Source organism: Cuculus canorus, chromosome 5 (genome assembly GCF_017976375.1).
Source record: "Cuculus canorus isolate bCucCan1 chromosome 5, bCucCan1.pri, whole genome shotgun sequence".
In the NCBI taxonomy this organism is placed as follows: domain Eukaryota; kingdom Metazoa; phylum Chordata; class Aves; order Cuculiformes; family Cuculidae; genus Cuculus; species Cuculus canorus.
Window position 1 is genome coordinate 35,482,283 of NC_071405.1, and position 16,632 is coordinate 35,498,914.

At 39.4% G+C, this 16,632-nt stretch overlaps 1 protein-coding gene across 1 annotated transcript in view; it reads right to left on the bottom strand.

The window, feature by feature from the left end:
* The window catches only part of MICAL2 (microtubule associated monooxygenase, calponin and LIM domain containing 2), a 135,859-nt gene that overhangs the window by 77,654 nt on the left and 41,573 nt on the right, over positions 1-16,632 (bottom strand). Inside the window, exons 3-14 of the mRNA XM_054068117.1 lie at positions 14,460-14,667; positions 12,924-13,040; positions 11,725-11,826; positions 9,721-9,876; positions 8,662-8,762; positions 6,762-7,019; positions 5,856-5,971; positions 4,531-4,657; positions 4,239-4,329; positions 3,997-4,144; positions 1,625-1,824; positions 1,003-1,115 (exon numbers count right to left, since the gene is read on the bottom strand). Of these exons, the coding sequence (XP_053924092.1) occupies positions 1,003-1,115; positions 1,625-1,824; positions 3,997-4,144; positions 4,239-4,329; positions 4,531-4,657; positions 5,856-5,971; positions 6,762-7,019; positions 8,662-8,762; positions 9,721-9,876; positions 11,725-11,826; positions 12,924-13,040; positions 14,460-14,667 (1,737 nt within the window). The remainder of the gene's footprint in view (positions 1-1,002; positions 1,116-1,624; positions 1,825-3,996; positions 4,145-4,238; positions 4,330-4,530; positions 4,658-5,855; positions 5,972-6,761; positions 7,020-8,661; positions 8,763-9,720; positions 9,877-11,724; positions 11,827-12,923; positions 13,041-14,459; positions 14,668-16,632) is intronic.

A 16,632-nucleotide genomic window follows, 5' to 3' on the forward strand; every position in this document is an offset into this window, starting at 1 on the left:
AGGCCCTGGAGTCTTTAATTGCAACATGTATGGGCATGGATGTGTTTTATACAGGGACATGAACAGGGCACGTCAATAAGTTTTCATTAATAAGTGAACAAGAAAGAAAAGTATATGGCTATGACTAAGAGAGGATTACCTCAGAGTCACGTTAGTCAACCTGCCCACTATTTGTCACCATTGCAGGCTTTATACATCTTTAAGAGTTTGAAAGCTTCCCTCCAGAACCCTGACAGCATCCACAAACTGTTTAAATCACTGCTTTAGTTAAAAAACAGCAGCCTCACTCAAACAATAAAGCATTCTAGAATTCCAGTGATTATTTGAACCGATAGATAATATTATAGCTGTGTATTTAACTCTAGGGATACAGAACTACGTTAAAGGCAGAAATAGCTCAGAAAAACTCCCATCTCAACAAAAACAAAACAACCAAAAAAAAACACCAAAACCAAAACCCCCAACAAAAATATAAAACTTAGCATTTAGCATTGCATAAAACCTCCTAAAAATACCTTTTGAAAAACTTAAAAAAATAAAACAAAATACAATAAAGGTGATGGAGCCAAGATCTGAAATATTTCAAGTCAAAACCCACAACGTAGAGACACACCAAAAAAAGCATCCTCCTCACCTCACTTTTACCTACACTGAAGAAGACTGATATGGAAATAGGACACAAATTCTTTCCAAGTACATCCGTATTATCATTACAATTTGGAATTTTGCATGTACAGAAAGCATTTAACTGGGACTACTATTAACACTTCAACCATTTGACAGGGACAGTGCTACAGTTTCATCATAACAATTGTGTGTGTATATGGGTGAGCTTTGTTTACTGTGAAATCTTATTTACTTTATTATGCTCAAAAAGTGTCCTTCTACTGGCTTTTTAATAGGAGGATATATATAAAACCCCCTTATTTCTGAGCCTGACAGTTTATTTTCATATTTTTAAAAGAGAAAGATTTATAGGGAGGGTCTTCCTTCACAGCTTACCTTTGGTACTCGTTTTCTTGGTAAAGTCAAATTAATGTAATTGTTAAAGATGAAGTTTGATGATTTTGCCGAACATAGATCATTATTCTCTCCATTTTGCTTGTCGTCAGCATCTGTTCAAAAAACAACTACTTAGGACACTTATTCAGATTTCCATTTTAAATATTTTGACTAAACCAGAACTTTCCAGCTGAGTGCTGGTAGCAATTATATATAAGAAACTCAGGCAAACAGAAGTAAATACATACAATGTAGGATGACTGGTTAAAAAATGAAGAGAAACCGCTAGGAATGGACATACCATATGCAGTCATCCTTACCACAGGATCACTCTAACAACCTGATACATGAACTTCATGATGTCAAGCTGCAGTTATCCAGTTGCCTCTGTTCTCTGAAACCATTAAGGACCCACAAACCCTGGGTCTTCAATCAAATTTTACCCCCTTTCTTTTTTTAGGCACAACGTAACTATTGTGGACAGCAGCAGGCACACTCATGTGCCAGAACAGCTTGGCTGCGAAAGGGCTCTTGGCTCACAAGCACTGTTCACAAGCAGCTTGGATGAAGTGCTTCCACTCCCAAACTTGCAATATTTAGGAGCAGCCTGGGTTCCACTTACCTACTGCCCGCAGAGGTGTGCCCCTGAACAGTTCGTAAAACTTGGAGAGGTACATGACCATGCTGAGCTTGTCAGGCTCCCCAGTAGACCCCACCTCCTTCCCCGTGGTCAGAGGGGGGATCCCAAACTCCCGCTCAGCAACATCAAACGCTAGTTGGTTGTTTTTGACAACATCCTCTTCATTCAGATCATCAAAGTCACTGTGGGGACAACACATTGGCATCAGTGGTAGTTTGCTCTCTGCCCACCTCGGAAATACACAGGGTTCCCTTGCCCATCGGAGAGGTGCAGAACAGCACCATGAATGAGGGGACATGCATTTCACTGGCAGAAAAACAGTGGTAACTGGTAAGAAGTAAGACTCTCATATAAATCCTGTTACGAATCACAGCTTTGACAGAAATGTAATTTAAAAGCTATTTCGCTGAACTGGGTTTTGATGTAGTCCTATGAAAAAGGATTCCCTTACTTATGACGAAATGCAATTCCTCCTCAGAAATGCTAGGAAGCCTTTTCCTCTACAAATACAGCTGTGCTACTACAGATTTCACCTGTTAGCAATTGACTTTTTAGTTTTGATTAATTCTATAAATCATCGAAGCCACAAGGAGTAAATTTAAGCTAGCATTTTATGAAACAAACACGATACATGTGCGTGTGCGCATGCACAGGCACTAAATTTCTTTTTAAGGTGTTACACACAGTTTGAATGATGACCTCTTGTCCATGTCAAAAACAGATTTAGCAGTGCACTAAATAAGTACATCACACATCTGGAACTGTGTTATCCATTCCCTAATCCATTTTCTATGGGACCTATTCTAAGACTCTGATCCCTTGAACGGCTTCCAAAATTCATGATTAAAATAACCATGAGCATAAATAACAAAGCTCCAGGCAGGGTAGTTTGTTTCTCTTCATAAGGAATGTCAGTTTTTGAACCCCCAAAGAATTTCTCTCCCCACCCTGCACCCACATACTCTGCCTGTTTCTGGAGCCAGGGGGGTGCAGGCAGCTCTCTGCCCCAGCTCTGGCCACAGGCCACGGGCAGCTGCCTCGCTTGCCTGCCTGGCTTTCATCTGGTCAAGTCCTTCAGCAGTCCCATTTATACAAAAAGCCAAGAAGATACGAACACAATGTTAATTAAACAGGAGGAAGTCTTTCAGCTCAGGAAGATAAATCTATGAACATTTTAGAGAGAGTAGTACTTAAGAGACATGTTTTCCACCAACAGCAAAAATTACTTTGCTTTCTACACTCTTTTTCATCCTCTTATATCCACAAAACTATCGATAATTTCCCCCCCCTTTTTTTAGAGCCAAAAAAAATATCTTCTTACAACGTCAGCTCTTCCTCTGGCAAAGCTGTACAGGCAAGCAACATGGGTATTACTCCTATTTTTTTCAACTTATCACACATCATAAAAGAGCTCAACCATTTCTTTCATTTATCCACAATAAAGGGAGGCTGACAATAATTTATTTGTGACTCCCTGGTCTGTGTAGGAAGACAAGAGAATGCATCTGCTGCATTTTGGAGACTGCTGAGAGGACAGAAGCGTCACTCCACCACAAATTGCATGAAGCAGGCCCAATAATCCAGTGCCACCACCTGCCATTTCCTGACGCTCATTACACACTGACCCTCATGAATCTAAGCAAGAGACCTTACAAAATATTTGTACATCAGAAGCTGGGTCTTCTAGGGTTAGCACGTCAGAAACACTCTCAAAAGAGGAAGGCTGGCTTACATGCAGCCCCTAAAGCAGTTCATTTTCAAGAGCCAGCCCTTGTTGCAAAGCCCACCTGCAAGGGCTCTGCGCTCTTCTGGACAAATAGTTGTCCAGACCTGCCATCTCCAGTGGCACCTCCATGGTCCAATATTTGCCTTCATGACCATCACAGCAATCACTACAACACACCGAGGATGGCTCAATTAAGGCTCATCCAGGTGCCTTTCTAACTTATGACAGTGCCATTGTGGCAGTGGTTTTAAACATACCGTAAAAATCTGTTTCTAGGGACCTGGGAATGCAGCTCTTGTATTCTCCAAGCACTGCAATATATGTTTTAAATAGCCATGTGACTCCCAGAAACATGATCATAAGTCATAAGGTTCAAAGCCTTCCTAGCTTTTTGAAAGCATATATATTTCATTTTAAATGGCATGCAAGAATATACAGAAAAACCAAACCAAAGCAAAAACAACCCCACCCTCTCCATCAACCAAACCTGGCAATGGTGTGCAACGCTTTGCAAAAACCAGTAATAGAAGGGGACTACAGACTATCAGTGTTGTTCTGGCCGGTCTTATGCTATACTTTGGCAAATGCTTAAGGTACCTCATACTCAAGATTTACAGATGTCACTTACATGAGGTCAGGTCTGAAATGATGGATAATTGCACACAATGCAAGGCCACTTTTCCAGGAGGTAGTCAGGTCTGTAACATTAACATTTCGGTACCCTTCTGTCTGTTTCTGACACCAGGTCAATAGCTTGTTAGGTCGAATATCTGACTCTGTGGTTACAGCGGAGAGCAAACATTTCGATCAGGTTTTATATACTCAGAAGTTCCAAGTATTAAGCCACAGCAAACACGAGATGTCACATACCGTGTCTTGAGAGATTCACTGATCTTCTAATGGAGCTTACTCTTTCAAGAGGACATTGTTGTAACTCATTGGTAATATACAATTGTCTCACCTATAAGTAAAAACAATTTGTGGCATAATGTTACAATTTTTTTGAGAGATAAACAGAAAAGACTTTTCTTTCTGGGTTATTTTACCATGGATCTAGTTTAAGGAGTCCCTTGAAGATTTTGTTCCTACACTACGTGTGGCCCTATTTCTCCTGGAGTATAAATGAACTGTGATTTCACAAGGAAGCCTTTTAAGTACTGACCTGGTGAGGCCGAACACAGCTTGAGTTCAAGTTTGGGTATCTTGTTCCTGGGTCAATGGTATACTGGTCAAAGTTCTTGCTAATATTTTCAGGGGTAGTCTGAGGCAAGAGTCGATAAATGCTCTCTCTTACAGAGAAAAAACAAGATGCAAGAGATATTGATTAAAATAAATATTTATTACATAAAGAATGTTTTAATTTTTGCAACTACCTGCACTTTATTTTGATTCTGCCAGGACAAGTGTTATGAACTAAATGCACAATGCATCCATCTCATTTCTCCCTGTTCAGCAGGAAAAGGATACCAGGCAGAAAAAGAACAACAAAAAGACAGATTCTTTAGAATTTATGCCCATTTTTTCCTGAGGCAGGAAGCAAGCAAGAAAAAGAAGATGGAGGAGGAAAAAAAAAAAGAGGTTACATCACTCAGTCATCTGGTTTTGCTTTAACCTCCACCCAAGGAGTAACTTCTTTACCACATAACAGCACTAAATCCCATCATTCTGCAGTTCCTATAACCACTACAGCCTTTTTTACTATGCTGTTCAATTTTCCATCTGGGACTCTGCCGTGTTTGAGTCATCCCACAGACTTCTATGTTAAAACTTGTCAAAGCAGTGTACTCAGTAATGCTTCTACTTGCATTACCACAATGATGGCTATTGTGTACCTGCCCCCAAAGAGCCTGGACAGCTGTAGTGGAGCAGGGCAGTTGCCACCAAGACCAAAGTCATTAACTTCAACCATCAGTCCATGGTGACGCCACGATTGCTGGTGTACATAACAGATTTTTTCCTCTGGTCAAAAAGACCTTGTGTGGAGAAGTTTATGATGCAACATTATAGCAATTTTCCTTTGCCACACATTGATCAGTCTAAATAAAGAAGGCATCTGGCCTACCAAGCTAAACTGCAAATTTAAAATCACAGACACCAACTATGAAATCTGTTAGTGTTAAACTATTTATTTATTCTTTCTGGAAAAAATGTATACATTTTTTCTTTAATTAAAAAAAAATAGGTGCTGAGATGGATGGTGGGTTAGCCTCTCAACACAAGGTAACTTCAGCTTATTTCCTAAAGGATCACGCTTAATCTCAGTCATTAGTGACTTAAATTAGTGAATTAAACTGATCCCATGCATATTGCTGGATCAACAGCCTACTGCTATTATAAATTGTTCAGTAACCTTAAGGAATGGATAATTTCAACCCATTGCAGTGAAGAATATTTCTCCTGTTAGTATTCTGAATTCCGCTGCCTTCCACCAATACCGTAACTCTTTAAAACACTAGAAATAATGTAGAAGACAAAAGCAGCACTCACCGTTCAGCAAGAATCTCTAATGGAGGTTTTCCTTGAGCCCAGCTCCGCACCATCCATGCAGTATCAAAGGCAGCTAAGAAGCCTCTTGCGCAGCCAGTACCCATAGGCCAGAAGGGCTGTAAGAAGCATTTACATTTTAATTCCTTGTATTACTTGAGTTTTTATTACAAAAGTAACTTGCAATGTGAATTTGGAGTCTACTGTTTTGGAAAAGAAGCCCAGAAAGCGTTAAAACACAATACAGTTGGCTCTTGTAGATTTTAGGCATTTCTGTCCTCCAGATCTTCAGGAATAAAAAAGACTGCTTTCACTTTTTCTTTTTTTCTAACTTCTACATTTAAGAACAAATTTCTTAAATTCAAAAGGTAAAGGCTGAGGGGAAAAAACCAAACAACTCAATATTCAAGAATTTGTCAAGGAAAAAAGGGGAAAGAAGATGCCTTTCTTTTCTTCTCCTAATTTTTCCTTGGACTGATCCTTTCAAACACTTTCGGCTGTCAGCATCAGTTTAAAAAAATATATATTAGTTGCAACATACAATTTTCACTTCAGAAAGGGAACATATTGAGGCAAAAAGACTGCAATAAAAAGCTGGACCAAGTTTTTCTCTGTGACGGAAGTCAGGAAAATTAGCCACGCACCCAAGCTGAGGACACACAGCTCTCAGTTTTCAGACAGAAATACAATTTGCATAAAGCAAGCCAGAGACTGCCAGCCAAGCATTAGTTACGACAAACTGTGGCACAATAAAAGAAAAAGTTAAAAAAAAAAAAAGTAATCCAAAGAGCGTACCATTGTTTCAGGACATGTAAGAGAAAACAGTTTGTTCTGGGGGTAGATTGGATAGCTACATTCAGGAAAAATAAAATTAAAAAAAGATTATTTGGAAGACATTCCAAGATATACCTCAAGCAAACTGTCTCCAACAAGTGCCACCAGGAGCTGATGTCTGTGCCTCTCTCTCACTAGTGCAGCATTTTCAGATGCATACATGGAAGTAAAATCAAACATTGCTACATCTGGTTGCCCGTAGTGATTGATTGCAAAATCCAAGGAAGGCAGCTGGTAATTGGTTGCAAAGTCAGCAGCTTCTCTGGCATAAGACAGCAAATTGCTCTGGTTCACATTTTCCCCACAAAGGAGCAACTCAGTATCAATATAGTCCTGCAAAGAGAGAAGCATGCAGCATTAGCTATTACAACTATCCTCTTTGTATTGAAACGTTGCACTCTCATAGCCTCACAGTGGCTACCACACATCTTGCAGCATAAAGAACCAAGTGATATTTACCATCTCCTCCAAAATGTTAATACATAAACATAGGTTACTGTATTGTCCCAAACAGGAGCTCTCTAAGTCAACACTGAATAATTAGCTGTGTTTGCTATTGAAGATGACAGTTCCTCCCAGTTCCTCAGTTATGTGTTATTTTTTTCACAACCTTACTTCCCTCCCATCAAAAGATGTTATCATCGCCACTGCAATGCTTTTCTACATGTGTGCGCCCCACATCTGAAACCACACAAGAGCAGAAATACGGACGTAGCAATGACATAACATACGGGTCTCACCCTGAAGGTTTGACTTCGCATCTCAGTAACAACACAATCAAACCTGGACTGTACAAACTTGTTCAGTTCAGCTGAAGTCTTTTGGTCAGTGTGGTAGAGGACCCTGCCTTTACAGGTCATCCTACTTAAAGCCGGTGATTATTAATAAGGCAGTTTCTATTTACAGCTTAATCATGGATGAGACCCCTAATCGCAGGGATGATACCACCAAACTGCTATTAGCCCAGTTGTTTTAGACAGACTGTTTTTTTTCCCCACTCAGACCTGAGTAGGTCAGGGAAACAGCTCTGATGGGCCACAGCTGTTGCTCCTCTTCTCCAAACTCTCCACAGATCTCCTGGGACTGCCTCCATCCACAACCACCGGTCCCTCAGCCCTGGGGCTCACCTCCCATTCCTCCCACCCTGCTAGGGGCTGGTACCTTTACCCACACCTGCCCCAGCTCGGAAGGGTCCACCGCTCTGCCCTCGGAGCACCTGTTTCCTGAAGGCAGGAGACTGTGGCACTGATCTTAGTGGTCCCACCAGAAAGCCAAGAAGCCTTCTGATAACTCCCCACGAGCACTTCCTTCGGGAAATTATACTGCACTGTTTTGGCACTGTTTTACTGTGCAAGAAAAATTGACCTCTCCTGGGTTTCCAGGAAAAGAAATTTAAATGATGCCAAAACACATTCAAGAAATAAAAGAAAACAAACCCTCACGTCTGTCGGAAGAAGTAGGAAAAATAAATAAGTCACTAAATAAAAGAAAATAAGGCCTCAAAGTCTCAAGTACCTTTGAAAGTTCAGGTCATCGTGTTCACAGCCGCCTTCTATCATGTTTCACCCACTACAAAATTTTTGAAATTTAGCCTGGGATAGGTTTTAACACTTCCTTAATTGCCTGATAAAACTGAACATAGCTGTGCTAAGTTTTCCTTTAAATCAATGAGGTTTTTATTTTCTGGTGTGGTGACTACACCACGCATTTCCAAGGTGAGTCAAGGTCCCATTTCAGCCAATTTCAGAACAGACAAATTTAGGAAGTATTGTTTTCAGTTCTCTACAGAAACTTTGCACTTACTGGAGGGAAAACCAAAAAGTCAGAGTAAGAAAGATCTGAGTGATTCTGAGCTTTTATGAGGTGTTCTAGAAAGTCTATAAACACCCTCTATAACATGCAACAATGTTTATGCTGACATTCACACTTATTCTGTGCCAAGTAAATAAAATAGGGTTGCAGCATTTTTACATACGTTAATAATCACTCCTTTGTCCAAAAGACTCTGCTTTTTTGCTGTCATCACAAAATAATGAGTGCTATCTTTGTAGTAAACAATATTCTCCAAGTCAATTCCTGAAAAGAGATAATACATTTGTTATGAAGTACAGTGCGTTGTCTGTATCATTTCCTAACAACACGTGATTGATCCCTATGGGTGTCTTTCCTTCTTTGGTTACATTTCCTTTCTCAGCTGGACACTTTCTCAGTAGTGGATAAGATGCTCTAAACCAAAACAAAACAAAACAAGAGAGGAGATTGGTCTTACCCCACAAGAGTTTGTCTCAGCATAATTTAAAGTTATTTAGCATCCTTTTAAGGAACAGACAGCTAACTACAGCCTTAATCATCTGAGGTAGAAAAGGGCAGCCAAGGGAACAAAGTGCTTTTTAGCTTGCTAGGGCCCTGGCATTGGGTCTACCCAGGGATTTTGGCTTCTATAATAATAGTAAATTAAAAAAAAAAAAAATCAGCTGTAAATCAAGAATGGAATTGTTTGTAATGACAGTGGGTGTAACTATTCTGAAACTCCTTTTCATACAGATATATTTCACAGTTTATATTTTAAGTATTTATGGCAGATTCCTCTCTAGTTCTTTTCAGTTTATCAGATCTACACATCAAAAAGCAAGAATAAACTCTCAGAAGGGTAGAGCCTATTTCACAGGGTTTAAACTGTTTATTATGTGAATGGATACAAACAACACAAACCATGTCTCAAGGGAAATCTCTGGGCACTGAAAATGCTCCTCTAAATCTGTTCAACATAGCAGACATTTTTACAGTTGAGAAAAATTTAAACATTTAAACAAGCTCTGATTTGGCAACACCCAAGCTAAAAAAATAAATTCCAGTATACTATAAATGGACGCCTCCATCTGCAAGATTCTGACATCAACAGCACTTTATCACTTTTTTTTTGATACAATATATTTAAATTTATGTTAATAGGAATAGGTGGGTGGCTTGGCAGATACAGTGACCCTCTACTGCCTCTTGTATCTGGTTGTGGGAAAAATGAGGAGGCACGTACCCGTTTCCTCTTTAAGGTCCTGGAAGAATTTCTGATTGAAGATGAAAGCAACACCGCTAATTTCTTCTACCTTGGCTTCTGCAGTCGTATTTCTGTTTATAAAATTGGCAGTGATAGCTATAGCCAGCTTTCCACGAAACTCCTTCCTCCTGAATCCTGGTTAGCAAAGAAAAGAATTAAAACAACTGGAAACTTCACATTGGACTTCCAGGGAGAATCAGGTCAAGGCTGCTCAGTCTCATTCCTATGTCTTGTCCTACACTGTATCAAACAACACACCCTCAGCAGATTCTGTCATGCTTACAAAATTCCCTTGCACACAAAGAGTGTTTTCTCCCCACTCCCAACTGCAAAACTGGAGCCATACTGCATTCACAAGAAAATCTCATAAAAAAAAAAAAAAGAGGTCTGGAGGGAAACTATGGGAAGAAGTTGAACATGGGAAGTAGTTTAGGGAAATGATGACTAAAGAAGAAGAGACTGGAAATAAAGCAGATCAAATTTAGCATTTTTAACATGCTAAATAGCAAATAAGATTTTTGTTAAATGCATGCTAAACAGCTTATGGAAAAAAACATGCAAGAAATCAGCAGTTAAAAAAAAGAAAAATAGAAATGTCTGTAACAGTGCTCAGGTGCACACACTACGGGCTAATGAATTTTTTTCAAAGATATTAGGGGTTGAAAAATATTCAGTGGCTTAAGTGCTAGATTTCCAATGTGAGACTGTGAAGTTACTTGCTCTCTTGCTCCATCCTAGCTTCCTCTTTTCACAAAAGAAACCTCTAAAGCCACAATCCTGCAGTCACACATTGAAATTCTTCCCTTTACATATTCCCCTTATCTGTAAGTAAATTCTGAAGCAGATAGAGGATCCTTAGAGTATTTTTAGCCAATTGCAAGTGACTTTTTAGAGAATACATGCATTTTTTAAGAAAAAAAAACCAATGAGCTATGAATTTTTGTCTCTGCTCCTTGATATGCTCGCATTATTTCATTCGCATAAATTTATTATGAGAATATCAGCTTCTGTATGTAAACAATCTCCAGTGCAGCAAATATTCCCTTAGATCCTGGTACTACAATAACCATTAACTTTTCAAGAGAGACTGCGGCTGAGTTAAGAATATTTTTGTTTTGCTGATACCTGACTATTGAAACAGACTTTTATGGGGGATAGCTGCACAACAGAGTGGGGAAATTTCTCATAGAGCATTATAAAGAGTGAACTCTAAACATATTGTGGTTGGCAGATGTAAGAATAAGCAGGAAAATGATGAAGTTAATTGAGAAAGAAAATAACGTACTTAGCAAATTGAAGCTAAAATGGATATAATTAAAGCTACAAAGGGTGTAGAAGTAACAGGTTTGCTCATGTGATACAGGAGCAGCTTAGCTGGTGTCTCACTAAGACAGACAGCTCAGGTGGTCTGAATTCTCAGCAGCGACTTAAGTTTGTGAGGCATTTCCCCTTCACCTTAGAGTTATCTTTCCGTATCCTTTCCAAAGTAACTGCTTCTGAAGTTACCACCTCTATAACAGAGCGATACCTCTAATGTCTTCATTAGATACCTGGCAGTCGTGCTTTGGTCATAAGCTCAAACATATAGTGCAAATTCACAGTATAATAGCAAGGACTATACAATTCTTGACATGCATCTTGTCAGCCTCCTTAAAGTTAAATCATCATATAATTACCTAACCTTGAAGCAAGCCCCGTGGCACCACAATGCACTTTGTAGGCAATGTAGATACACAGTGCTGAGAATCAGTAGACATTAAATGTCTTTATTTTGAGAACAGTGCTGAGAATCAGTAGACATTAAATGTCTTTATTTTGAGAAACAACAACAAAAGCAGAAGATACCACATAAAAAATACTTTCCACAAAGACTTCAGTGGATTGAAAAGGCAGCCTGTTACATTGTGTTCTTCTCAGATTTTCACACCTTCCAAAATACCCTAAAGACCATTAATAAGGCTAAACGCGCACACATTCACCTACCTTCCAACGTGTTCCTGCGGCCATCTGCACCAATAATAACATCAAATTCATACTCTGACAAAGGGTGATCCACAGGGAGAAATTCAGCCCTCCAACCTATCTCTAAAAACACCAAGAATAATATTTATTCATTCTTCTTCAGTATTACAATGGAGAACTGCTTTCAGAGTCTGCAGAAAGGGCATTAGGATAAATGGCCAAATTCTCATCCAAACAGAGACTTGGTCTGATGGAATAAACTTCTGTGGCAGTCAAAGGTACATTCAGGCTGTATTAGCAAGGCGTTAAGCTCGTAAACTGACAAAAAACCCGAAGTCTTCATTTGGATCATCTAATGTACTGTTTTCTCTCAGACCAATATCACAAAAATATGCTTAAGCACTGAATTCTCATAGAAATAGCCCCACAGTGACCTTATCAGGACAGCCTATAAACATGGTTACAGCAAGGAAGGGCTGAGCATTAAAAGAAGAAACATAGTATTCCAGTGTCAATACTTTTGTATTCTAAATAGAAATTAATCATACACACAAAGCTAAATTTAATCTTTGCATCAACAGAAAGGTGATTGTATTGTCTGTATTTAAAAATCATATATGCTTTAACTACTTAAACCAATATATTTTTTTTACTGTCACCATATGACGATTTAAAGAGGCAGTATAGTATATTAAAGTAAAATTTTAAAATATTCTACCACTACTACACCCAGATACTAGTCTTAAAAAAAAAAAAAAAAAAAAGAAAAATCTTTTTCTAGTTTGTTTAAAAGTCTTGCATAAGATGGCTGATAACACTCTGTGTGCCAGTGGGAGTTGTATCAAACGTGAAAACAAAATGAGGCCCAGGGAGCTTAATCCATCCTCAATATTTATATTATCAATCAAAAATTGTTTTTGCAAGAAGATACTGAAAAGCCACACCAGACTCCCTACAAAGCCTCAAACGCATGCCAGAAGGCATAGTGCAAAACCTCAACTTCTCAGACTGGGTTGTATTTTAGAGAACTATCAGTGCTCTGTCACAATGAAACTTGTCATGTCTGTGACTGCATATAACCAACCCAGCTCAATAAGGAGGGTGAAAAAAAAAAAAGTCCCATTCCTTTAAACAGAAATCAGCTACCTTGAATGATTTCACACAATGCCTGGCATAAAAAGAAGTCACTGTGAACAGAACTACATTATGATAAACAATACTTTGGTTTTCTTGATCTTCAGGAGGTTCCAGGACTTTCACGAATTCTAGATTCACATGGATTTCAACTCCTAGTATCAGTGCAACTTTGAAGAGGATAAGTTGAAGTTGTCTAATACCTGTAGACAGCAAGTAACAAAGATGTATTTAGTATGTAATTACAGCTACTACCAGCATGCCACCCAACTGATACTCATTGTTAACACACACGTGCAGCTTTATTTATTTCCCATACAACAATGAATGCAAGTGTAGCAGCCACCACAGGATGTTATTCTCTTTCTTCGCATTTTCCTCTTGCAACACAATCTTGTAGGTAATAAAACTCGTTTCAGTGAGTTTATTAGAATACATTTTTAGAGCTTTCCTTCCTTCAAAGCAATACATTGACCATTGTAGGATAGAAAGACTTACAGTAAAATATCCCACATTTGCTTATTTTCTCATGGTATTAAGGTACCTGCAATGTACTAGGATGAACATAAATATTCTTCATAATAAAAAAAATATTTTAAACAAATCCAGACTAACAAAAAAAGCTGGAGAAGTGGGCCTGTGTGAATCTCCCGAGGTTAAACAAGGCCAAGTGCCAGGTCCTACACCTGGATTAGGGCAATCTGCAATTTCAATACAGGATGGTGTGATTGAGGGCAGCCCTGCAGAGAAGGAATCGGGGGTCCTGATTGTTGAGAAGCTCAACATGAGCCAGCAATCTGCGCTCACAGCCCAGGCGGCCAACCGTGTTCTGGGCTGCATCAAAAGAAGCATGGCCAGCAGGTTAAGGGAAGTGATTCTGCCCCTCTATTCCACTCTTGAGAGTCTAGCCGCGGTACTGTGTCCAGTACTGGAATCCTCAACATAAGAAGGATATGGAATTGTTGGAACAGGTCCAGAGGAGGGCTACAAAGATGATCAGAGAGCTGGAGTACCTTCCATACGAGGACAGGCTGAGAGAGTTGGGCTTGTTCAGCCTGGAGAAGAGAAGGCTCTGAGGAGACCTTATAGCAACCTTCCAGTACCTGAAGGGGGCCTAGAAGAAAGCTTGGGAGGGACTTTTTACAAAGGCTTGTAGTGACAGAACTAGGGGGGATGACTATGAACTGGAGAGGGGCAGATTTAGACCAGACATTAGGAAGAAATTCTTCACAATAAGGATGGTGAGGCACTGGCACAGGTTGCCCAGGGAAGTCATGGATCCCCCTTCCCTGGAGGTGTTTAAGGACAGATTGGATGGGGCTTTGAGCAGCCTGACCTAGTGGGAGGTATCCCTGCCGATGGCAGCAGGTTGGAATTAGGTGATCATTCAGGTCCCTTCCAATTCAAACCTTTCTATAAGACTGTCATTTGCTCAATTGCCATTTTGCTTAAGTGAGACCATTTTCCCACTTTTTTCCTCTGTCTGTGTGTGCACACACTTAGAATCATAGAATGGTTTAAGCATGTTTAAGGCAGATGAGCTTTCTGCCAAATCAACAAAGTCTCCATTAATCTTTGGTACATCTCTTAAGTGAACAGTGCCCGTGCTCTCAGATACTTACTGATGTGATCAATTGATCCTGCACAGAATTTTCCATAAAATTTCTTTGCTCCCAGTCCCCGGAGGTCATGGATTGTAAATGGCCAGAGATGCAACACATTGTTTCTTGAAAAAGTGTCCCGTTTCTCCACGACAACAACTTTGGCTCCCAGGAAGGCAAGTTCTATGGCAGTCCGCAAGCCACATGGGCCACCTCCAATAATTAAACACTAGCAGAGAAAAGGAGGAGTCTTACACAAGGTTCTGTATTGACTTCCACAGTTTCTAACTTACATGTTGCTAAGACTTGATATTCAACTGGACTTAGGCTACTAAGAGTGTATTAAGTCATGTATTTAAACCTATAAACATTCAAATTTTGTTTTCATGTGGTGTTCAGTGAATTTATACAACAGGATAAACTGTGCTTCATGCAAATATAAAGGCATCTGCTAAAAAGACATAGCAGAAGAAACAGCAAACATGCAAAAACTTTTGAACATCTGCTTTGCTGGTACCTCTCTAACTCACTCAGTGTTTCAAAAGTGCTTGCAGTAAACAGGATCACAGCTACATAAAAGGGAGGAAAATATCCTGGATATAACAGCCTAGTTCACCTACTGGTGCAAAGCAAGGCACCTCAAGAGAAGTCAGCAGACTTGTCCTGCTTCATTAGAGCCAGGGAACTTGGCCTGTCCCATTCCATTTCACTCAGTGGTCAACACCCTCACCTTCAGAACAATCACATATTAGGAGCTTATATCCAAGTTTGGGCACCCTCGGAACAACTGCTTTGGAAATGATTACAGAGAATTCTCACCCAAATTTTTATTTGACAGTTGTATGTTTTCACAGACTAACAAGCAAAGGATTTCCAGAAAGCCAACTAATTAAAACACAAACATATCTAATACTTACATTTTCCTGAATAATTACTAAAAACTGATTAGAAACAGTCCTATAGCTGGACAACATTGTTCCATCCCTCCTCTCCCCAACCCCATACAGCCCGCAAAACCTATGCCATCAGTTCAAGCACCGGGCACAGGCAGGGGGGGATGAGGTGGGCCTGAGCAGAGGAAAGATCTCCGACTGCGAGGCTGAGCTGTGCCACGTTGGAAACCCAAACCCATTATCTCACATGCCAGACATGCTCCTGTGCGTCCCGCACACATAGCCAGACAGTGATTGCAGTTTCAAAGCAAGCATGGGCTGTATCTGGAGGCTCATTATATACGAGTCTGGTTCCCATTACATTTCAATTTCATAAAATAGAGTCATTTATTTATTTTGCTTTGTTCATCATTTGTTTTCAAATTTAACAACTTAAGCGAAAAATTATCTCGTGCTGATTTTTGCCCATGACTTTTGTCCAACCCGGTCATAAAAGTGCAAAATATTTTTTGAAAATTGATTAAAAACTTCAAATCAATTCCCACTGAAAGAAGAGTTCTTGTGAGATGCTTTTGCTTTGCTTTAGGCAAGTGTTTCATTAACTAGATGTATTAAATAAGTTAAGGTTAGGTTGTCGCATTAGCCATTTGGCTTTCTTCCTCCTAAAAGAACATATTTAATTCACAATTCCACAAGAACCCTCTTCACTGCATGCTAAATATTAAGAAAACATCAACAGATGTAATTATATAAAGGAAGAAAATGGAGTACAGATGTTATCCTGACTGAAGAGGATCACTGGTGAAGTCTAGGTCAGCTCTTTTCTGCATATGCTTGTTGGGAACTCAAAGCTTTGACAAGTAAGTGACTGCCTTCACTACAGTTTTCCAGTAATGTTTATTAAGCAGTGAGAAACATTTTTACAAATAAAGACCATACACGGCTTGTTAAGGTGGGGTTATTTTCTTGGCTAACAAACTGTATTATATATAAATAAAAGCAACTTTAAAAAAAAAAAAAGGCAGTCTTTTGGGATTTAGTCATAGTAGATCCTGCCAAGTAATAACACCCACACAGAAAACAGTGCCTCCTGATACTCTGCACCACAATATGTTAAAATTTTAAGGAGGATTCTGCCCTTTCCCCTTCTCATATCACCACTGACAAAATATCTTCCTAATTGCCTAGAAACGCTGTGAGAAATGGTGTATATTTGCTATCATCCATGGTTACCTTCCATAAAACATATGTATCTCTCAGACTATTTGTTCTTTGGTTTATTAAGAATGTTTCCTGCTGGT